At 44.5% G+C, this 24,914-nt stretch overlaps 1 protein-coding gene across 1 annotated transcript in view; it reads left to right on the top strand.

Annotated features, from left to right (window-relative positions):
* Nucleotides 1–2,831: 2,831 nt before the first annotated feature.
* The window catches only part of MAN1A1 (mannosidase alpha class 1A member 1), a 142,828-nt gene continuing 120,745 nt past the window's right edge, over nucleotides 2,832–24,914 (top strand). Inside the window, exon 1 of the mRNA XM_036413235.2 lies at nucleotides 2,832–3,626. Within this exon, the coding sequence (XP_036269128.1) occupies nucleotides 3,024–3,626 (603 nt within the window). The 5' untranslated portion in view covers nucleotides 2,832–3,023. The remainder of the gene's footprint in view (nucleotides 3,627–24,914) is intronic.

Here is a 24,914-nt window from a genome sequence, read left to right as displayed (position 1 = left end):
CTTTAAAGTATTTAAACACAACACAGAGAAATCAAATTTAAGGGGTTTTGCCCTATCTCCCCCCCCCCTCCCTCTTTCCCTATTGATTCTAGAGAGGGAGGAGGGGGCAGAGAGAGAGAGAAACATCAATGTGAGAGAGACACATCTATGGGCTGCCTCCAGCAGAATACCAGCCCCTGGGTGCATGGGATGATTCTCTAACCAACCCAGCCACACTGGCCAGGGCAAAGGTAAAGTTTTTAGGGGGGAAATCAGCTTTAATGTTTCAACTATAGGTGATAATTTAAATGTCCAAACTGGTTTGATATTACAATTAAAGAGTGCCAGAAATAAAACTAGGTTTGTAACCTCCCATTGCCATTTTAAGACACACCCAAAAGTAGATCTTGGGCATGGAACAGACTGACATATCTTGATGTGGGAATTGGCGGGGGATGAGGAGAGAGAAACCAAAGAACGTACTTATTTATATGCATAGCCCATGGACACAGACAATAGGGTGGTGAAGACCTGGGGGTGATGGTGGGGGGTGTGTGTGGAGGAGGGTAAAGGGGGAGAGGGGAAGGGAGGGGGGAGAATGGGAAACATCTGTAGTACTGTCTACAATAAAAATATATTGAAAATAAAATCTAAAAAAAGTAGATCGCTTCCCTAGAATACTTGGGAATATTAATTATAAATCAAAGTGTCTAAATGTTTTTTGTGGCTATAATAAATAATCCTAACCTTAAAGCAAAGAGTTAAAATAATAAATCATTCTCAAAGAGATTGATTTTTAGGGCAATTAACCCTACCTGTTATCTATCTATCTATCTATCTATCTATCCATGAGGTAACTGTTTTAAGGCTGATGTTGAAAACGTCATTATTTCCCAAGGATTCAAACTTTTAAATCTACCCACAACTTTGAAAGAAAAATCACCGTTCCATCATTAAAAAAAAAAAAAAATCATTATTTTCTTTCCAATCCTCCTAGCGTTTGTCACCTTGCTTGGATATGCTGCACTCTTCTGGGCATAGAATTTCATAGCAGTTATCAAAATAATCAAGCCATCAGGTTGGTTTTATCAGACAATAAATTTCCCATCAGCAGGAGCTCTGGATGTACCACTCATTTCACACAAAGCAAATATACAACAAACCATGATGGTTAAAATGAACACTTAAATTAAAAGTGTCATAGTAATTTTTAATTTACTTTTACATTTCCTCCTAGTCTAACCACTGTCCTGTGGGCGCTTTCCTGAAAGGGGCCAGCTAGACAACACGCAAGAAACAGAGCTCAAATCACGTCCCAGAGAAGGGTGAGGGGTAGGAGGCTTGCTAGGAACTAGCTTTCAGCAATCAGTCAACTTTTCCCTTCCTGATAACCCTTTATCTGCAGAGCCACGGGGGAATGACCAACACGTTTTGGAAAATAATACTATCTTGAAAACAATCCCTTTGGGACCCAGTCCTTAGTTCCATGGACGTGGTCAAATCCAAGACTTCGTTTCAACACGGTGCTCGAATTTATGACTTGAAGCCCTGGCAACAGAAAACTGTCTTCTTTAAATGGAAAATGTGACAGCGTCTATGAGGTAAATGCATTTCAAAGTGGGAGTGGGTGGGCGAGGCACAGACTTTTTTTTTTCCCCCCCCTAAGGGGGGGGGAGGATGCATGGGCAGAATCCTGAGCCACCACAGCACCCGAGCCGCTCAGGATGGGAGACCCGGCTGCTCCCTGGCTCTCCGACCCCAGCTCCTCGCCCGGGGACTTTCGGATTCCTCGCTACGGGGCCTCGGCGGAACCCCAGCCTTGGGTAAAAAGAGGGGAATCTGTTGGAAAAGACGCGCTTGCACAGGACCCAGGGCCCGGGAACCCCTTGGAGACCCTGCCCTGGCCGGCACTCCCTCGGGGCGAGCTCCCCCTGGACTCTCTGCTCGGGTCCGAGGTGCGGTCCGGAAGGTCCCGCGTCCGCCCGGGAACCCCCATCCCCGGGCCCGAGGCCAGCGCAGGATGCACTCCCCGAACCTGCGGGCCTCCGCCGGGCCTCCGAGCTCCCCCCGCACCCCCTGGCCTCCTCCCCTCAACCCCCCGCCCCGCCGCGCGCCCCGGGGCCCGGGACCTCCCCGCCCCCGGCGGGCCAGGCCCCCGCGAGGCCGCGCTTCCCGTAAACTCGCTGCCCCGCCCGGCGCCCTCCCCGCCTCCGCCCCGCCCCCGAGGGACCCTGCGCGGCGCGCCATTGGCCCGGCCGCGCCGTCACTCTCCGGCCGCGGCCCCGCCCCCGTTTCTGACCGCCCGGGCGCCGGGCTGCGGGGCCAGTGCTCGCGGGGCCGCGGCGGAGGGCGGCGGGCAGCTCCGCGCTCCCAGCCAGCCAGCCAGCGGGGCGCACGGCCCGGGCTGCCAGCTCAGCCGCCGCCGGGGAAGCAGAGGCAGCCGGTCCCGGTGGTCCGAGATGGGGAGGGAGCGAAGTTGACGAGTCCCCCCTCCATCCACGCTGCACCCTGCCTGCCCCCAGGGGCGCTCCCCTCTCCAGGAGGTGCCCGCGCGCGCGCCACCCTCCCTGCTCCAGGTGCGCACGGGACACCTCTCCATCCCCCACCCCGGGGTCCGAAAACTTCCCCCCAAGTCCGGCCACTGGGCTCGGAGGGCGGTGCCCTGCGCCCCGACCCGCGATCCCGCGCCCGGGGAGCCGTCCCGGAGGCTCCGGCGGCCGTCGGAGGGCGGGGACCCGCTGGAAACTTTGTCACCAGCCCGGTCCTCACCGCGTCTCTCCGCTTCTCTCCCGCAGGGGCTGCCGCCGGCCGCCTGCCGCGCCTGCCGGTTCGCCCGAGGAGCCGCCAGCCCCGGAGGAAGAGCCGGAGGGGAGCGGTGCGCCCGGGGGGTGCCTGCAGCCGCCCAGCCCCGGGGTGCGGGCGGCCTGGATGCGCCGGAGCCCCCGGCCCCGCAGCCGCGGACCGCGCCGGGCGGCGGCGAAGTTTGGCTGCTGAGCGGCGGGGCGCGGGGCCCCCGGGCAGCGGGCGGCCCGGCGGGGGCAGCGATGCCGGTGGGGGGCCTGTTGCCGCTGTTCGGCGGCCCCGCGGGCGCCGGCGGCCTGGGCGGGGGGCTCGGCGGCGTTGGCAGCGGCGGTAGCGGCGTTGGCAGCGGCAGGAAGGGGTCGGGCCCCTCTGCCTTCCGCCTGACGGAGAAGTTCGTGCTGCTGCTGGTGTTCAGCGCCTTCATCACGCTGTGCTTCGGGGCGATCTTCTTCCTGCCCGACTCCTCCAAGCTGCTCAGCGGGGTGCTGTTCCACGCCAGCCCCGCCCTGCAGCCGCCCGCCGACCGCAAGCCCGGGCCCGGGGCGCGCGCCGGCGGCGAGGGGGGCGCCCCCGGGGACCCCGGCGCCGGCCTGGAGGACAACCTGGCCCGGATCCGCGAGAACCACGAGCGGGCGCTCCGGGAAGCCAAGGAGACGCTGCAGAAGCAGCCCGAGGAGATCCAGCGGGACATCCTGCTGGAGAAGGAGAAGGTGGCCCAGGACCAGCTGCGGGACCGGGCGGGGTACCGCGGGCTGCCTCCCGTGCGCTTCGTGCCGCCCATGGGGACGGTGGACCGGGAGCCGGCCGACGCCGCCGTCCGAGAGAAGAGGGCGAAGATCAAGGAGGTGAGTGCACGGGGCTCAGTAATGCCCACTGGGCATACATACATTAACATCCCCCCTACCCCACCCGCCGTGTTTTTTCAGGGAGAAAACGACAAACCTTGGAAACTATGAGTGCTGGCCTATGACAGGGTCCAGGGGGCATGGGGGGTGACTGCCTCCACCAGGTGTGGTGCTCAAGGCTCTTTCGTTTCCCCTTTTTGCAGCGGTGGGATCTGTGCGGCCAGTGACTCTCCGAGGTTGCATTCTGTTGCTTCTCACTTGCATGCTCCACACGAGGGAGGCATGAACTGCATGGGCAAGTGGTGTGTGCAGAACCGTTTTTGTTTTTTTGTTTTTTTCCATTGGCTGGTAACTGGGAATTGTCTCTCTGAGAACAGGGGCCGTGGAGGTCCCACACAGCCCCGGTGAGACGTGGACGTGGCTTTGAAAGGAAGCCAATGTCAACGCGAAGCATCAATCACACGTGATAAAAAAGACTGGAACCGCAAAGCTAGCCCGCCCCAGCCTTCAGGCATGCATGCTGCCGGGTCTGCCAGGTGGCATCCTGTGTGTGTGTGTGTGTGTGTGTGTGTGTGTGTGTGTGTGTACTTTCAGGCTATCAAGGTGAAACTTGAGAACTTGCTACCCTTGGGGGAGGGGGTGCTTAACTTAAAAAAAAATGAAAAATGGAAAAAGCCAAACCTCCTGGCTCTTGCATTTGTGGTGTAGACAGAAAAATAAGTGTTTCATGTGATGCAACAGGTTTGCCACAATGATGACAGACCTAACCTAGGACAAACATGGACTTCGATGAGGTCTTTCCTAATTTCTCTCTCGTTATTTTCATTTAGAATGTGTACCATGTGTCTGGTTCATGACTGGCTTAAAGCTGGAGGGGACCCTAAAATAATTTTAGAGATGAACGTGGAAGGGCCAGAGCCTGTTGTTGATGGGGTCAGGACTTAAAAACCCTGGACTTCCTCCCTGTCCCCCGTGTCACCTGTGGCCAGGCATGTGGACATGCCTCTTTCCACAGCTAGTCTCCCTTGTGAAATTATATCAATCAGGGTTTTGACACGGTCCAAGAGATGTTGGAACCATATTAAAAAAAAAATGTCATCTCACATCTTGATTCAGATTGCTGAGATACATTATGAATGGAAGTCATGTTTTTGTCATTTTAAATAAAATTCAGAGTCTCTGAATATACATTTGGCGTTTTGACATTGGGTCGGTAATCGGGAGAGAAGGCTTCCTGGAACTCCCATATTTCAGACAGTCATGGGAATTTTGAGGAGCTGAATTGGTGTTTAGCTTGAGTGGCTACAGAATGGAATACGCTCCGTCGTCATAGGATTTGTGACTTTCCTGTGAGACCGGATGGCTTTGGTTAAGCTGTGCCAGAGAAGTTAGAGTGGGTTTGAGTCCCTCTGAGTCTCCCTCCGGAGCCTGCCTTCACCCCTCTGTGCAGATAGCTTCCTTCCACAGCCCTTCCGCTGTTCTGCACTGAGACCCTTCCTGTTCTGCACAGAAGCCCCCTAGACTGGCAGGATTGGATTTTTACTCACCCCCCTCCCCCGCCCTGACAACTTTGTCCAGCAGTTTCCCTCCCCCATGAAAATCTAGCAGGGCTACGGAACTAGGAAGGTGGGAAAAGCTTTACTTCTCACCATCCATCTCCCTCCCCTCTTCACCCCCAGCCTCCTTAAAAATAGCCCACCAAAACCCATAGGTAAATTCACCCGAAATCTGTGCCTGCTTATGTTTTTCTTAAGTTTGAAGCCTTGTACTTGTCAGGTCTCGTGCTTCTAGTTTCCTATGAGCTGCCAGTTAGGGCAGCCCATTGTTGTCCAAGGAAATTACTTTAAAGACTAAAGATGTAAGGATGTGGAAAAGCTATGGGGACTGACCAATAGGGATTCAGAGTGCATGTAGCGCAGAAGCAGTGGGACAGTAGCAGTGCTATCTGGCAGCATGCATATCTGTCCCTGATAGGTTCCTGCTATCTCTGTCTCTAAATCAAAAGGTCATAATTAACCATGTAAAGGGAATTTAGGTTGCCTTCCGTGTCCGTGTGGTGCCAATATGTTAGCACCTAGATGCTTTGAAATTGCCCAGTCTTGCATGAAGTGGTGGAACTAAATGTGTTCTTTATATTCCATGTTGTGAGAATAAAAATAAACAAACAAACAAATAAATAAATAAATAAAAAGCCAGCATAATTAGCTTCAGTATTTAGTCAAAGTCTAACGGGAAGAAATGGATTATGGTTTTTTCATCAGATTAGTTCAGGCAGATGTGTTCCTTTGTAAATAAAAATAAGTAACTCATGCTAGTCTAAAACTGGGCTGTAAATGTTCCGTTTCAGAGAGAAGAGAGTGGTTGCCCATTGTGAAGAGGGCACTGGACTTTTAACTTTACACACTTAGATTCCGTTCCAGGTACCGCTGGTCTTGAACCAATGGATCTTTGCCCTGGTTTTGATCTTGACCATTCCTATATTTTATAGTTCTCTTTACATACTTAGGCTCTCTGTTGCACCTAAATGTACTAATAGTTTTATAGTAAAATTAAAAGATATATAGGCTAGTCTATATATTTGGGAAGCATAGACTATACTTCCTGAGCCAAACTTTTATTTGGTTTAAAGACAGCCAATACTATTTTTGTATTGCCAACATGGTTGTGTTACTGGTACTGTGGTAAATTTTTAACAAGTTTGTGCCCAGAGAAGACAGTCTGAATTTCACATAGGATATTGCCTAGTGCATTTCACAAAAAGGCATTATCTGCTTTTCGGTACTTATTTGATGGATGTTCAATCTTGGTGTAAAACTTAAAATTGAAGTACACACACACACACACACAGTAAATTTGTAAATAAATTAACTCTGAAATTTCTCTGAAATTTATGACATATATAGTATATATTTTCATGAGTTTGATCTTTTAAAAATTGTACTCAAGTTGTCCTTAGCTTTAAAAGCAGTATTAGAATAACGAAGCACAGAAGTTAGAAAATTTTTCAAAAAATTAGGGTGATTTTTTTGGGGGGAGTTCCTACCAACCTAAATGGGGTGGGGGTTGGGGCCGATTGGCCAGTTTGGGGTCTGTCAGGTAAGGCATCAGGTCCTATCAGCGGTGGGGTTACTATTGACTTCTAAACAGGCTCTAGTTTTTATTGTTGTTGTTGTTATTATTATTATTGCAGACCTATTTATATAATTATAAGTTTAGAAATATTTTCATATTGATGGCCGATAGCTAAGATATATTTTTATACCTTACACTAGCTTTAGGTTGTTCTTGAATCTATAATTTATGTTAACGATTAACAGTTAACCCTTTTATTAAGGATCAGGCGTATGAATAATCTACATTGGCAGATTAAAACAAACTTTTATTTTGAAACTTAAATTTCCAATTTTCTTGTATGGGTAGTTCTGGTGTGGAAAACGATCTTTGCAAAAATCATAAAAGCCACACTTTGAAGACCTGACTCTAAAGGAGCTTATTAAATACCCACCCTTGTGTGGTTACCTTGCCTGTTTTGGTCTCCCTGCTCTGAAACACACACATTGAATAAGGGCAAATGCAAACGTCCCCACTCAAAGGACTGTTCCCAGAACAGGTCCATTTTGGAGTGTCTGGGAAGGGCTCTCACTCTGACAAGTAGATGAATAAATTTGAATTTCAACAGGTTAAGCACCAGAGTAGACACTGACCATTGAACATTAATATCGGAAAGCAAGAAAAGATTGTTAATGGATAGTCAATTATGTTCAGGCTAATTTTTCTGTGAACTATTGGTAATCTGTTTGAGAGGAATATTCTGTCTTCCTCTTATCAGGTAATTTAAGACTCATATAAAGGAGCTGTATTGAGGACTTAGAATCTAGTTAAGGGTGTGAAAAGAGGTTAATGCATTTTTTGAGTTACTGCATCTGCATTTCTTACGTGAGCTACTAAAGGAAACCATCTGGAGAAATGTATCCTAGTATTTCACATGTGTAAAGAATGCCTTTGTATGAGATCCGAATGTGTGGGAATTCAGTGGAGAATCTCCATATATTTGTATTAAACTATTTCATAATTTATGGTAGGACAAATTCTTTGAGTGAGTTTAAGACATGTGCCTCAAGGTCAGAGGGAGAGGATACCCACAGGACTGTGTGAGTGAGGAGGACTGAGTGTACATGCATACCTCAGAGGTGTCACTGGTTAAGTTCCAGAGCACTCACTGCGGTAAAATGAGATTCGCAATAAAGTGAGTTGTAATCTTGTTGCTGGTGGAGGGTCTTGCTTTCAGTTTGTAAAAAAAAAAAAAAAATTTAAAAAGGCAACTTCTGTGAAGTGTAATAAAGCAAAATGCAATAAAATGAGGTATGTCTGTACATGAGCAGATCAAAACTGCCCTGGAACCTGCTTCTACCTCATAGGCCAGTAGAGACCCTGTGGTCTTTTGAGTTCTTTGTAGCCTATGCAACCATAGAAATGAATGTAATTGTCACAGGTCACTTTTGATTGGTCACAGTAGAAGCAGCCATTCTGGGAGCTCCAGAGATACTATGAAATAAATGCCTTTCTCACAAGCAGACAAAAATGGATAAAGGAGAAACCAGTGCTTGATAGCTTAACGAAGAAATTCTTTCTTTGGGGAAACTTAAGTCTTGACTTTTCTTAGTCTAGTGGCTTGCTTAGTATTAAGTAATTGAACAATACTTCTAACCGCCCCCAAACCACCCCTCTTTCTCCCTCCCCCCCCCCCCCCCCGGGCAATTCTTCATTTCTAATCTGTTTAAAGGTCCTTTACACAAACTCTGCAAATTAATTTTTCTGTGACCAACAATATGCCCTAAAAATTATAGCTCTGATTTTTAAAAGTAAACATAGGCTCTAAGTCATGAAGTATTGCATCTGGACGAAACCTTAGAGATAGCTCAGCTGTTTATTTTACAGGAAAGGCCACTGATGCACTGAGATTGTTCTGGAAGTCATATTGCCAGTCAGGGTAGACTTGAGTTGAGAGGGGACACCCCATCCTTGGTGAGTGTTGCTCACGATCCCATCATGGAGCGCATCCTCAGTAACATGCCACAGAAGTGTTCATTATTGGCTGACCCTGATGCAGAGTACAAAGCACACACCATGTCATTCTTCAGAAATATCAAATTGACCTCATATTCTTGTTAAGTTATGTTACCTACAGTCATTTTTTTTTTTTTTTAATCTTACTACTGGCATGATTTAGAAGATTTCATCTTTCTAAAGCTGCCCAGGGAAAGTTTGATAGGCATTTTATCCTATTTATAAATATCTCTGCAGGAAGCATAGCATATCTAATCATCCAACTGAGCATTCTTTCCAAGGGGACGGGAGGGAGAAAAACAGGAGGGAGAAAAGCAGATAGGAGGGACAGCCTAGAGAAGAAGGCTGTGACAGCATGGGAGTAGGAGGGCTCTTTCAAACTATCAATGTATATACTCTTTTATTTTTAAATTGATTTTTAATTATAGTGGACATACAATATTGTATTAGTTTCAGGTGTGCGGCGCAGCGACTAGACATTTATAAACCTAACAACATGGCCACCGTGATAAGACTAGTACCCACCTGTCACCATTCATAGTTATTACAATGTTATTGGCTGTATTCTCTATGGTGACTTGTTCTGTAATTTGCAGTTGGTACTTCCCAGCTGTCCTCCCCTTTTTCACCCATCTCCTTCCCTCTCCTCCCCTCCCGCAGCATCTCTGGTGGGTCTCTCTCTGTGAGTTGGTTCTGTTTTGTTTGTTCCATTGTTTTTTATCTTCTACGGGTAAGTGAACTCATTCCTTATTTTTCCTCTTCTGATTTATTTCACTTAACATAATAACCTCTAGGCCCGTCCATGTTATCACAGATAGGAAGATTTTCTTCTCTTTTTATATAACTGAGCAACATTCCAGTATGTGTGTGTGTACCACATCTTGGTACATATTCTTTTGACACTGTACTATGCGTAACAGAAGAACTGATAGCTAACCTCAAGGACTACATTTTTTAAAAAGTGGTCATACATTCACAATTACGCCAATCTTTCCATAACTGGTCTGGCTCAGTGGATAGAGCATCACCCTGCGGACCAAAGGGTCCCAGGTTCCATTCCGATCAGGGGCATGTACCTTGTTTGTGGGCACATCCCCAGTGGGGGTGGGGGGAGGGGCGTTGTGCAGGAGGCAGCTGATTGATGTTTCTAACTCTCTATCCCTCTCTCTTCCTCTCTGTAAAAAAAAAAAAAATCAATAAAAATATATATTTTTAAAAACTACACTAATCTGTAGATTCCTCATTCTAGGAGCACACAGCTCTCTTCACTCAGGTAGGTCCTGAGGTTCTCTGATGCCCTCACCTTTCCCTGCACCATCATTTGTAGCAACATGGTGGTAAGTAAGGCGGGTTCTGAAGGCAGATGCATGCCCCAGGTCTGAGTTGGTCCTCTTATTTACAACGTTTGTGACCTTAAATAAGTTGTTTTTGTTTTTGTTTTTGTTTTTTGTTTGTGTGTGTGTTTATTTGTGTTTTTTTTTTAAATCTTTCAGAGCTTCATTTTCTCATTTGTAAAAGGGGGATAATAGTAGCACCCATTTTTGTTGGATCAGAAGGCTTAAATGTGACCCTCCACACACAACACTTAGAATCTGGTTATCAGGCATGTAGTGAGTGCATAATAAATGCTACTTGCTGTTATTACTGTTTTAGTTATTGCCTAAAGCTGTTAAACCAAGATTATGTTGTTTCATATGCTGTTTGATAAACCAGGGATGTGGGTAATTAAGTTTCAAAAAATTATCAAAAACAACTTCAAATAAGTGTGCTGCTTAACGGGATTACAATGATCTCTGCAGACAGCTCTACTTTTATTGTGGTGCTGTTGACTCTGATTTTCTCAGATTTCTGCCACATTTCAAAGGACTTTAGGTATCTTTAAAAGTATATGCTTCTTCAGCTTGTGTACTTCAAAATAGGTGGTAAACAATTGATTCGTCTCTTCCTCGCAGTCTAATGTGCTTGTTACTGAAGTACCATCTTCCGAGAGGAATCACAGTTGCTGAGTTATATCTCCTTAAACATGGATATTATTCCCCAAAATAGAGAAAGCGGTTGAGTCAAGTGCATTTTCATCGGTTGAGTCAAGTGCAATTTCATTTTTGTCTTTGGGGGGAATGTTTCTAAGAAGAGAGAGGAAAATTATTTTAGACTTGGCAAACATTTATATCATTATGATTAATTCTAGAATCAGAGTTCAGTCTGTCACTTGGTAGTCAGAATTCATATACAACAGTGATCTGGGGCCTTTTCTGAGAGCTTTGAGTTGAGCTCGACTAGGGTTTCAGGCCCCGGAGGACCTCAGAGAGCCTGAAGCCCAGCACTCACCTCATAGATGAGAAACAGTGCGCTGGGGATAGAGATGGGAACCGCCTCTCGGTGCCCAGGCCTCGCTCAGCCTGTGCCATCTCATCTCCAGTGGCTTGCCTCCTCCTCCTGCTCGGGCCTGAGTGGTAGACTGGCACCAGAGCCCTTTGCATCCATCCTGAGGGGAGAGGGCACATCTTCGCTGGGGAAGGTACATCCTGAGAAAGCAATACTGGCTAAGTCCTTGGCTCTGAATGCAGCTCTGTCCCTCGCACACAGAGTCCTGATAAAGACTTCTGAGATCAGCAGGTGCTTGAAAGAAAACCTAATGAGATTAAGGTTTAAGAGCATTGAAGGGGCGAAGCCCTCTTTTGTGTCTGGGATACTCTGGCAGGTGCTGTAGGTACTTCAGAACTCAGCAGGCCTGCGGATAATTCAGAGCAGAGATAATAAAATTAAAAGGCGCAGGTAGGCATCCTTTGTAGTGGCTTGGCATTTGTAACTGAATTGCCTCCCTCCCTCGCTTCCTTTTTCTGTCAGCCCACTGGCTCTTACACTTAGCAGAGGCGCAGTCCCTGGTTTTCTCCACTGCTTTTTGGTCACTCTTATCCCCAGCCTGTCATCCGGAGACACTCAGGCCACCGTATACGGACTTGCAGTTGCAGTTTTCCACGTGTTTGTATGTGGGCCTCCCATCCATGATCCTGCTTCCAGTTTTCCAGCGTGAGGGGAGGCCTGGGCTGGACGTGAGGGGCGGGAAACCTGGTGAAGGACATCCAGTTCTGCAAGGAGACGTTGAAGAGCAGCGCTGAGGCAGTCTTTGTTGCAACACCAGTGGGGGATGCCCCTTTGCCTAGGCCAGGCATTTATGAGAAAGGGTGTGGCAAGAATTGATGCACCCTGGCTGCGAGTGACGGTATCTGGGACATGAACTCACGCCATCCAGAGACATGAGCTGTTGCTGACATTTCCTTATCTGCCAAACCCTTCTTCCCCGGTGGCCTTTTCAAAGGCCTGTGAAGAACACTTGATTCCTAAGGGGCCAGAGAGTCAAGACATAGAAGGCCAGGGCTCCTGGCCCCCACTGCGGGGGGCCGTGCCCAGCGTTCCTGAGCTGATGCTTCTTGGGGCAGGACTGTCTGGCCCTAGTTCCTCTTTAATAGGATTGTGTGCTGGAACCACTGCAAGGGGCGGGTGTCTGTTTGTCAGGGCAGAAGGCGGAGGGACAGGCCTGTGGAGTGAGTGAGGCAGCACAGGCGTGTGTGCCCAGTCTCCGAATCCCATTCCCAGAAATTGCACCATCAAGGCCTCCCTTTCGCCGATGTATTGCTTCTGAAAGGCTGCCGTTAGAAGTACCGTATATCACTAAAGCGGCCCGGCAAAGATTGTTCTACTTTGAGATCTGTGTTAGCGAGGGGGAGAGTATGTTTGTAGAAGGAAGCATCTTTCATTGTGTTCTTTCATTATGAACGAATGCTTGCTTGGGAAAGAACCTTTTAAAAGGACTCGAGTAGGAAAAAGGAAAAAAAAAAAAAAATCCTTCAGTCTGTCACTCAGTCACAAGTAGTATCAGTAGCACAACCCAGCCCAACATATAGGTTATTTCTTTCTACAGTTGCAGCCACACACATAGTATAATATATGAAAAAAGCATCCTAGCTTTTTTAAACCATTCCCTTGGTCCTAAACAATTAGATTATTTACAGGTGTTTTTTGTGTGTGTTTTTTTTTTAATAAAAATTGCTGAGATAAACACCTTTGTCCATTAACTTTTCACCTCATTTTTCATTGCTAGCACATCCATAAATAACACTTCTATTTAAATTCCTAAAAGGGGAAATGAATGGGTCAAAGGATCATTGTATATTTTGAGGAATTACTTTCCAAAAACAATGTGTACTTCCTCCTAAAATATAATGATGAAGCCTATTGAGTCTTCATTCCTTTCATAGATGATAGAACAGTATCTTGTATGTTTAATTTGCCTTGGAGCAACATTTTCTCTTGTGTTGGTTAACTAACCGCATATCCTCATTGTGAATTGTATACTATGAGGAAGTTTTTAAAGGAGCAGGATTGGGAAGAAGGCAGAGCTTGGAGGCCTGTTGGGCGAAATGTCAGAGAATATGGCTCTAACCTGTCTTAAGGGATATGGACTCTCGAAGGAGGCAAAGTCCTGAAAAGCAATAGAGAGCATCTTATTTTCAAAACCTTACAAGCCCGGCCACTGTGGTTCAGTGGTTTAGCATCAACCTATGAGCCAGGAGGCCATGGTTTGATTCCTATCAGGGCACATGCCTGGTTGCAGGTTCCATCCCCACTGTGGGGCATGCAGGAGGCGGCTGATCAATGATTCTCTCTCATTATTGATCCCTTCTTCTCTGAAGTCAATAAAAATTAATTTTAAAAAAAAAATTGTTCTTGTCTGGGTTGAGACCTGAGATAAAAAGTAGTCTATATCAACAGGAATACAGCCTCCTATTTATTGGGATACGCTCAAGATCCCCATGGCTGCCTGAAACGGTGGATAGTACCAAACGCTATATATACTATGTTTTTTTCCTAGACATACATACCTTTTAACTTGAAGCACTGTACGGTTCTTTTTGGCATATTCGAATTGCCAGCATCACTACTTTTGTGCTTTTGGGCCATTATCTATCTAAATCTATATCTATATCTATATCTATATCTATGTCTATGTCTATGTCTATGTCTATGTCTATGTCTATGTCTATGTCTGTATATCTACATCTACATCTACATCTACATCTACATCTATATCTATATCTATATCTATATCTACATCTACATCTACATCTACATCTATCCATATCTATTATCTATCTATCTATCTATCTATCTATCTATATCTATATCTCTCTATCTATCTATATATAATATAAAATGCTAATATGCAAAGTGTCCCCATGGGAGTTCCACTGGGAGTTCTATCACTCGCTATGATGTATGTTGACCACCTGGGAGCGGTGTGGAACGAAGGAAGGCCTGGCCAGTAACCAGAGAAGGGAGGCCCCAGCTGGCAGCTGGAAGGCCCCAAACAGCCCTAATCTCTGGCCAGGCCTAGGGACCCTACCGGAGCACGAATTTTGTGCACCAGGCTCTGCTTAAATAGTATAAGGGTTTCTTGAACACAAGCACTGCAATACAGCAACAGTTGATCAAAGAACCCAGGGGGCTACTTAGTGACTAACAGTGGCTCCAGAGGTGTATACAGCCTAGATACCTTGGACAAATGGCTGATTCACGCCAGGGTTAGTGCAGGTTAGGCATTTTATCATTTTATCACACTACTCAGAATGGCAGACAATTTAAAACTTATAAATTGTTTATTTCAGGAATTTTCCATTTAATGTTTTTGAACTGCAGTTGGCCTTGAGTAACTGAAACCACAGATAATGGGGGACTACTAAAAACATCTTATGTCAACAAAGCTTCCATTGGCTTATCTTCACTGTTAAGTAATAGTCGGTGTTTTTGCATCAGATATTTAAGGAAGCTAAGGCATCTCTGGAGATTGCAGAAAGGATGAGGGAGGATCTTTCTCTTTTTAGAATTAATTAGAATGATTTTCTATTATTTTAAAGTATAGTTGAAGATCAAAAGTTGTCCAAATAGAATTTCAGAAGTGATTTTAGTAATACCAGAAAATTGGCAAGGCTTACAAAGTTAAATTTTTAAAGAGAAAATTAACCCAAAGGAAATCATTCATAAGAATTCATAGCAGTAACTGTATACACCTTTATGTGTGAAGGGGCAGGCCAATCTTTTGTATGTTAGAAGCCTTTAGTTTTTCAAATAGGATAAATATACTTTTTATCTAAAGTGTTTATTTTAGAATAAAAGACAAGCATGATTTATTTATGAAGTTAGGGCTTGTTCTTTTTTATTTTACTTTTTGCTAATTCCTCCTAATAATGTGGTTTTAGACCTGCTTTTTTAATATGGCAAAGAGGTACATATTTCAAAATGCATTTGTAGTCTGACCTTGGTTAGTTCATAAAAGACTGCTTAATGTCAGAACTGTTTAAATTTGGCCTTGAGACTACATTAACATGGTGCATAACAAATGACATAAGATATTACATTATTTTTATAAAGTGTGGTTTGAGATACTAATTTTAGAATATTTAGGATGCTGTTCTCTAAGATGTGTTACTTTTGTAGTCCCAGTGGTATATAAAATGGTAACTACAGGTTTTCAACTCATAGTTAGAAATGCCTCAACCAGTTCATACTGTGTTTTCATGAGTTATTAGCCCGAGTCAGCAATTTCATAAGGCATTCTTAATAAGTCTAAAAGGAATTTTATGTAGTTCGAAAACATGTTTTATAATTGGCATGTGTTAATACGTTATGCACATTCACTCCTATTAAGCATTTTGGTTAGTCTTCATTGCCTCATCCTCCCAGGGGTTACTTCGCTTACAGTGTGTGATGAAGAATTCAGTAGCTTAAGGAAAAAAAAAAAAAAAAAAAAAAAAAGTGAGGGTTGGTCAGTATGAGGAGCATAAAAAAATGAAGGTGATTCATTAACTACTACTGAAAGCTGCTTTAGCAGTCAGGGTGAATAAAAAGTCTGAATAATGAAGTGTTCTATCAGTAATCAGGTAGAATGGTAGCATAGTTTGGAAGTGCTTCTGTGTTTTCTGCCTCCAGGAGGACAGAATCTCCGGGACACTGGCTCTTCGCAGCCCAGAGTCCACCCCAGAGCCACCAAGCTGAGCAGGAGAAAGCTTTCCTCTTATCTGTCCACCTGTCAGCTAGCCCTGAGCCTTGCCCGTAATGTGACCCAGTAAATATTTGTTGAGTGAGTGTGCTTTTTAAAGCAAACATGTGCAGAGGTTGAGTGTGACAGCCCCCACCTTTACGTAATCACGTCATGCAGAGGTAGAATCCACCATCTTTAGAGCGCCTTCCCCCATCCTCATGGCCCCCAAGCCCTTGTCTTCTGAGGGGACACTTGACTTTTGTTTGTTTTTTTCATTTTAAAATGTACTTTTTATTGTTGATAGTATTACAAATATCTCCCTTTTCCCCTCTTTCCCCGATCCTCCCAGCCCCTACCCACCCCTCACGTTTTCACTACCTTATTGCCCATGTCCATGGACTATGTATATAAGTATATAAGGTCTTTGCTTTATGACACTTGACTCTTGATAACAGCCAACAGTGACTCAGAACTGCATCTAGTGAGTGAATAAAGACTATATCCATGTAGGAACACCTTTTCCAGGTTTACAGTTGCTTTTCAGAATGGTTTATAAAGTGAGAAACCGCGTTCATTTTCTTCCATGACTTGTAAACTGGCTGTGAAGGTGGCTCCTACAACACCTTCTGGGCAGCTGTCATAGAGCTGAGGTAAACGTAGATACTGGGAGATGCTCCCGAAGGTCCACTTTTCCTTGAACGTAAAAGTTCCGTTTCCTTTCAGAGTTAGCCTGCTTTATTTTCATACCCAGCATTTTGTTTTTCGGGCCTAGTAGTCCACCCTTAGCCATGGATTTGCTTTCTGCGGTTTCTGTTACCTACGGTCAACCGTGGTCTGAAAGTATCAAGCGGACGTTTTCAGAAATGAACAACCCAGATGTTTTAAATCCTGTGTTCTTCTGAGCAGCGAGAGGGAATCTCCGCTGTCCCAGGTGGGGTGTGAATCATCCCTTGGTCCAGCGTCTCCATGCAGTACGTGCTCCTTGCCGGTTAGTCATGTGGAAACCACCCTGGTTATCAGATGGACCTTTCCTGTAGGCCGCTGCTTGTGTGCAAAGAACCTTTATCATCAGAAGGTTCGTGAAAGCCTAACGCTATGTCACAATCTCCATGCCATTCACCTCTCTTCATCTGTCACATAGGCATGGTGTCCTCTCACGTCATTACCAGAAGGATGAGTACAGTGCAGTAGGGTCTTTTGCGAGACCACATTCACATGACTTTTGTGGCTGCATATTGTTATATTTGATTATTAGTTGTTGTGGCTGGTTTATAAATTCAACTTTATTATAGGTATGTATGTGTAGGCAGACACATAGTATATATAGGGCTTGGCATTCTCTGTGGTTTCAGACATCCACTGAGGGTTTTGGAACGGATCCACTGTGGATAAGAGAGTTCTGCTGATTTCAATTTGGGTAAAGTTCTCATTTATTTCTGTCCATTATTATCTAGAAATTAGACTATATTTAATAAGAACCGTTTTTATTTTCGTTTTACATTTCAATTTTATATATGATACACCTCATTAAAGGTGTGTGTTTTTCCTATCCTAGAGAAAAACTTTTGAGGGACAACAATGTTTTCATAAGTAATGCTAACGATACTGTACTGAAATGAAAAGTCACAGGTTAGGTGTTATTTTCCATAAGAGAAATCAGAACTTAATAAAAATGTTCTCTGTAAGAAGGTACATTTGGAGAAAGAATTCTGTTTCCTAATTTAATATTGTATCTCCTGAAAAGTGCTATCTCAAAATAAATATTTGCACGGTGCAAACTATGAATTTTATGAATTTGCAAATGGTCCCTTTTCAAATGCATTCTGCAGATCTCTATTAGATTAACCTTAAAATATCACTTCTCTCCTGTTGCCTAGCTCGGAGGTTTAGTGGTCCTTCATTTCCTATGGAGTTAGCTACTCAAAGATTCCCCTGGCAGGCATGTTTACTGACAGATTGCTGGACTCTGCCCCCAACGTTTTCATTCAGTGGGTGTGAGTGGGTCACAGAATTTGCATTTTTAACATGCTCTTGGGTGATGCTGACACTGCTGGACCGGTGACTAGAGTTTGAAAAGCATTATTCTGGGATGAAGTTCCAGATGCTTAGGCTGAGATTCCTCCTCTACAGATCTGCCTTGGTTTGCTCCTTGACTCCTATCTCTCTTTCTACTTTAAAAATATTCTTTTATTTGATTTCTGAAAAGAAGGGAGAAGGAGAGAGAGAGCGAAACATCAGTGATGAGAGAGAACCATTGATTGGCTGTCTCCTGCATGCACCACACTGAAACCCCAGGCATGTGTCCTGACCGGGAATCAAACTGTGACCTCTTGGTTCACAGGTCTATGTTCAGCCACGGAGCAGTGCCAGCCTGGTGAGTCCTATCTCTGAAGTTAGAAGGGACTGTGCTTCAACTAACTTGCATACTCACTGTCTTCAAAACACACCAAATTTACAGCTTTGCCTTGCTTTATTCCTCTCAACTGGAGTGTCTTCTCACCTGCTCATGATCTTCATGAAGTTTTCTCTCACATTCCCAACCTTTTCTGATCTCTCCCTTCAGCAAATTCCCCTGGCATTTATTATTTGTATTTGGCTTGTGTGTGATGCATGAAAATCTGTGCACTCAACTGGGGGGAGGGGGGGGACGACTCAGCCCAGCCTGCACCCTCTCACGATCTGGGACCCCTCAGGTAGGGTGCCTAGGCCTGGCCTGAGATCAGGGCCTCTTGGAGCTTTCCTGCCCTGGGCTGCAGGCAGCTGGCCCCACCCCCGCCACTGCCACTGCTTGCCACCTGTGCGGTGCTGCCCCCACTCCCCTGCCACCAGTGGCCTACCTCTGGAGGTGACAGGCTGGGGTGCAATGGCGTGGCTAGCCCGGGCCTCCCTCTTTCTTTGCTGGGGGAGAGGGGGCAGCCCTGCGAGGGGCTGTCTATCTACCTGATCTCCCCTAACGGCTTGCCTACCTACCTGATCACTCCTAACCTCTGGTCTGCCTACCTGATTACCCCTAACCACTCTGCCTGCCTGCCCGATTGCCCCTAACCACTTGCTTGGGGCTGGGGCCAGCCATGCAAGGGGCAGTCTGCCTACCTGATTTCTCCTAACCACTTGCCTGCCTACTTGATCACCTTTAAGTGCTGGCCTGCCTACTTGATCACCTCTAACTGCTGGTCTGCCTGCCTGATTGCCCCTTAAGGCTTGCTTGGGGGTGGGGCCAGCACTGACTTCCAGTTGGTCAGCCTCCAGTCACTATGACCCAGGATTTTTATATATTAGAGGGTCTGCTTGGAAGATAATCCCAAGTATGGAGAACACCTTTTCCTTTAAAATATCTCATCGGTTCATGGCCCAGAATGTAAAGTGGAAGACAATTTGTCTTAAATATAACCAAAATGAGACACAGTTCAAGGGTGTGAGCAAAACTGTAGTCCAACTAGCATTGTGTTGGAGGGGAAACCCTTCTGAGACTCCCTTTGCCCATCTGGGAAATGGAGCTAATAATTCTTTTGCAGAGTTGTAAGAATTAAAGTAAACAATATATGTGACTCAGCACTATGCCTGGCTTGTAGCACATCCAATAAACAGTATTTATTTCTTAGCAACTAGGGGTTGATTGGAATGATAGCTTGGACTTTTCTTCAGAAAAGGCGTTGCGCATAAGTAATTGGATTCAGGAAGTCATTTCCAGGAAAGGAAGGAAGTTTTGGCTGCAGGATTGCCGTGTTACACAGCAGTTCGTATTGCTGCTGCCACCTTCTTTGCTGTTGCCCAGGTCCCTGCTTCCTGTGGCAGGAAAGTAAGCATCCTTTCGCCTTGTTTCAATCGTTAGAGAAGTGATGCTCACCCTTAGGAGAACCAGTGTCCAGTTACATCTGGCTTCCTGGCCTGCTCTCTCTCTAATACTCAGGTTATTTTATTATTGTTGTTATTATTATTGTTATTTTGGCATGATGGGGATTTGGGAGGGAGAGGGGGCAGAAGAATGAAATCTGGAAGAACACCTTAGGGGCAAAGAAAGAAATATGTGTGAGTGCAAAAGCTGAAATGTTTCATTCAGAGATCGCTGCGGGTGTAAATATAGCTCGCTAATTAGGCATATGGTGCTTTCATTTAGGAAGTGTCTACGGCCTTTGTGATAAGATCCGTTGGCTGTCAGAGCCGCAGCTTTAGCCACGCTGGGAGCAGAGATTCCCAATGCATTTAAAACAAGAATCGAAGAGTGAAATGGAAAACGGAGTTAATAATTTGTCCTTGGCTGGTTTTAATCTGCTCTTTATTAACTTTGTAGTTTATGCCTGGAGGATTAGATTTGGAGACAGAACAACAGTTGTTCTTAAAGGTTTACTTCTTTTTATCTCAACATTATATTCTTAAAGACGTTCTGAAGAACATTTTGACTGAATTTAGTCTAAATGTAAGGGATGACGATGACACCTTGTTATGATTCAGCCTAAAACATCAGAAAGCCTTTGATCTGTGATGTTATTTTGAACTTTTAAGTTGTTTCCTGTTAGATTTCAATGTGAGGTTTTTGTTTAATAAAAACTGATTAATCGAGGGAGGTAAAGGTATTCTTTACTGGCCACATGTATGTTTTCATTTTTGTTTTTGTTTGTTTGTTTCTCGCTTTCCCCCCTTCTTTAAGCCCCAACCCATCTATTGCTTTCAATATTAGAATTTTAAATCTGCTTGCCGTTTAAGTAAGAAGAAAAGTACAAATCAAAGGATGTTTTTATTTCCCATGCCTTGTGAAATGTTTCTAAGATGGATTGAACACAAATAGACAATTGTAATTTTATAAACAGAAAGAATCCTATTCTAAGATGTATATTCCAAGGTGAACTGATGTATAGAATTTTAAGAACAGCTGCCCTCGGGGAAGTGGAAGGAAGGTTCTGTTCTGCTCACCTCTTCCTTTCTTAGCGCTTCTTTAATGCATTGCCATTAGACTGTGCCTGGAAGTCATGTATTTGCTTCTGTGGTTGTAGTTCTCCACCCACCTGTGATCTAGAGAATTACAAGCTAGATTTTCATAAGGTAAAGCCACAAGAATTTAGTAATCTCAGTTTTGGGGGACTAGGAAAAAGTTTGACAAACTACACTACCAGGTCTGAGTTACGCTGTTATAGATTCCTCATTAGGAAAATTACTCTGGATGTTTGTATTCCTGAGAAGTCAAAGTCTTGACCTAAATCCTCTACTTTAACTTTGATGTGGTAAGTGAGGTTTAGGATTTCGTAATCATACTAGAGGCCTGACTCATGAAATTCGTGCAAAAGTAGGCCTTCCTTCCCCCAGCTGCTGGCACCTGCTTCCCTCTGGCACCCAGGACCCAGGCTTCCCTGGCAGCCCTGACTTTGTCCAGAATTAGCATATTATGCTGTTATTGTTATAGACTAGAGGCCTGATGCATGAAATTCGTACAAGGGCTTGGCCCTCGCAGCCCCAGCTTCGTTGGCTGGCCCGTCTAATTGGCATATTACACTTTTATTATTATAGATATGCCAGAGATAATCAAGTAATTGGCTTAATTCAGCAGTCTTTTTCTGCCATACTTTTCTACCCATTCCTGTTTATCGTCTTCCATCCGCTTGCGTTTTCTCTCCGAGAGGTGATGCGAAGGACACAAAGGGAGAGAGAAGAGCAGCAGAAGTGGGATTATATATGTCACATGTGTCAGATTACGTGGTGATCCGGGGGTGACTGGTTAGCAGGGACAGAGCAGCCCTCTTGCTTCCAGGAACCTTGAGAGGTGAATTCCAGACATTGGCACTGACAGATCACCTTTCCCCTGACCGCTGGGCACTGGCTGCTGCGCTGTAGAACTCCTGAGAGGGAGGGCTGTCTCATTACATGATTGGTTACTGTATTTGCTGGCCTTCGGTTCTCAATGGGATTGCTCAAAAGCTATCTCAGAAAGGAAAAGCCTTTGATGGATCTGAAATCTCATTCATCACCTTAGTATCCCCAAGGTTTCCCAGAACATGGAGAGCTCACAGACAGCACTTTCAGGGGCTGACCTGAGGTGGTAAACCAAACTGACAGAGGGAAGGGTGTTCCTCCACTTCTCCGTGAGATCCCTGCCCCTTTCCTCACCCTGTTTTCACCCCCCCCCCCAAAGGCACAGAACAATTAATCAACGGGCATGAAAGAGTGTCTGCGTATATAATGCACTCTAGGGTTTTCCATCTTTATATAACAAGTCCTTAAGTACCTTAAGTTAGATATTTATTTTTTTAAGCGGAATTTTTGCCTTAAGATTTTTTTTTTTTAAATTCTCACCTGAGGATATTTTTTTCATTGATTTTTAGAGAGTTGAAGGGAGATGGAGAAACAGAGAAAGAGAAACATCGATGTGAGAGACACATCGATTGGTTGCCTCCTGTACATACCTGACCAGGGGATCGAGCCTGTAATTGAGGTACATGACTTTGACAAGGAATCGAACCCAGGACCCTTCAGTTCTTGGGCCAAGGCTCTATCCACTGAGCAAAACTGGCTGGAGAAAATTTTTATTCCTTAATTGACTCTTAAACCTCGTTATTTGTTTGCAGGTATATTTGGTTTATGATAACAACAATAACAATGTCTGATGATTTTTTCTTTTTCTTTAGGTTTAAAATAGAGGTGGACAGTTAAGACCAAACATTTATTAAAAAACACAGCTTAGTTATGCTCTAAAATATGTTCCCGAGTTTCTCCCAAGAGAACATGTGTTATTCTTCTTGTTCGGAGAATAGTCTCCTTAAGATTGATCTAAGTATAATTAAAGCAACCAAGAACTAGATGTTTGCACTTTCATCTTTTGCACAGATTTTTCTTCTCCTTTACAGTTTTAATTCTGGAGGGATGAAAGTGTGAAAATAATTACAGCATACTATTTGCTGCGTGTTTAACTTCTTGTCAGGCACTGTGCTAACAACGTTATATACATAATCTCATTTAATTTTCAGAACAACACTTTAATTCAGTGTTATTTTCCCGTTCGCTTGAGGCCAGGAAGGTCAAGCAAATTGCCTTAGGGTACAGAGCTTCTGGGTGCCTCCCCTGGGCTTTGACCTTAGGCACGCCTCTTCCTCCCCCTGCACCCACTTCCGGTGGACACCCCGAAGCCCCCACCAGCCCCCTGCCTGGCCCTCTGAGGCTCTCACCCACATTACTTAAAGAATGGGACTCCTGTCTAGGAGTTATTCCTTTGCCAGAGAAATAGAAGGGAAACGGGGCTTGAGTTTTGGCACTGTTTCCATCTCCACTTGTGGCAAACAACATACTGGATGTTTTTTAAACTTAACTATGAAAGTTTAAACTTAACCCATGATCAGTTTCTTTGGAAAAGCTTCTCTTAAGAGTAATATTGTGTTCAACAGTAAGTTTACTTTTATCATTGTGAATCAGTGTGTATACACCTTAATGCTATGTGTGGACAAAATATACACGTGATTATGGGTGTCTATATAGTTATCTAAAATAATGTTTTAAGCATTCATGAAAGCAATTGGGGGGAGTTCTGAAAAGTTGTTTAAATCAAGATGAAGAGAAAGGAAAGAGTCTCTAAAAGAAACCCTAAATTTGCTTCCTTTCTTCCCCCTAGTCTTTGGGCCAATAGAACTCCTAAATTTTAGAGGAAATAATCTTGCAATTATTTAATTATTAAGTGAGACATTTCATAAAGGATGACCTTAGTCACATAAGTGAAATGTGAATTTTAAATTCATAATGAGGTACATTACCAAAGGAGATTCTGTGAGTCAAAGTAATACACTGATACTGATGAGACAACAAAAGCATATTGAACTGGTCCTAAGTTATTACTCTTTCTAACATATATGCAAATGGGAAATTCATTAATCATTCATATTCAGATGTTTAAAAACATAATCTTAGTATTATTTTCCTTTAGTAAATCAAATTAAGAAACATTTCCCATAGTCCTTCCAGAAATATTTAGGGGCCCCACCCTGTGACACTGGAGCAGTAACAACTGCCAACCCAGAATCCTAAGGGACAAGGAGTGGAAAGCCAGTGGGAAGTCATATGGTTTTTGTCCTTTTCTCTCTGACTTATTTCACTGATACCCTCAAGATCCACCCATCTTGTTGCAAAAATGTGGATTAGAAAACAAAAGGGTAATGAACACACAAAACAAAACAAATTCATGGACACAGCCAACAGAATGGTGGTTACCAGAGGGAAAAAGGGGGTGGAGTGAGCAAAACGGGTAAAGGGATTCAAATATTAATATATGGTAACAAAATGGAAACTAGACTTTTGGTGTGAGCACACAATAGAGTATACAGCTATCAAATTATAATGTTGCACACCTGAAATGTCATTAACCAGTCTTCCCACAATAAAAATAAATAGGTAATTTTTTTAAGTCAGTGTGATGATTGCTTTAGTACGGGAAGTGCAGGATACACTGGAGAGTGTGTTAGGGATTGTTAGCTCAGATTTGGAGGTTTAGGAACACTTTCCAAAAGTAGTAAAGTGTTAGAGGAACCTGAAGAGGGCAGAAGGGTCCAGCAGTGGCACAGGGGTACCGGAGGAGAGGGCATTAGGCAGTTGAAGGGCAGGAATAGGAAAGATGCAGAGATAAAGGGCCTGTGTGAGGCTCTGGGAGAAGCTAAAGAAATTGGGAAGGAATATTTCTTATAAAGATAAGAGGGGCAGCCGAAACCGGTTTGGCTCAGTGGTAGAGCATCGGTCTGCGGACTGAAAGGTTCCGGGTTCGATTCTGGTCAAGGGCATGTACCTTGGTTGCGGGCACATCCCCAGTAGGGGGTGTGCAAGAGGCAGCTGGTCGATGTTTCTCTCTCATCGATGTTTCTAGCTCTCTATCTCTCTCCCTTCCTCTCTGTAAAAAATCAATAAAATATATTTAAAAAAAAGAAAAAAGATAAGAGGGGTGTGTCTCATGGATCCAGGTCAAGAAGTACAGAAAGACCTCACAGTGCCTGCAAAGCGCCTGGAACCAGGACTGCCGTGTCTCCAGTTTCTTTGTCTGAGCTAGTTCATCTTTTGTCTATAGACATACCTGCTCTGCTCTCTCCTCTGCAAACAAACTCCTTACAAATCAGCTCTCTAGTTGACATGGCTAATGAGTTTAACTACTAATAGATGTTCTTTTACAAAGCATCTCGGAGACTCCATTCAAATCCCCAGAATGGAGGATCTGACAC

The sequence above is a fragment of the Pipistrellus kuhlii genome, unplaced genomic scaffold, assembly GCF_014108245.1.
Source record: "Pipistrellus kuhlii isolate mPipKuh1 unplaced genomic scaffold, mPipKuh1.p scaffold_m20_p_5, whole genome shotgun sequence".
Classification (NCBI taxonomy): Eukaryota; Metazoa; Chordata; class Mammalia; order Chiroptera; family Vespertilionidae; genus Pipistrellus; species Pipistrellus kuhlii.
The sequence above is the reverse complement of the archived record's forward strand: the minus strand, read 5'-3'. Positions and strand labels throughout refer to the sequence as shown.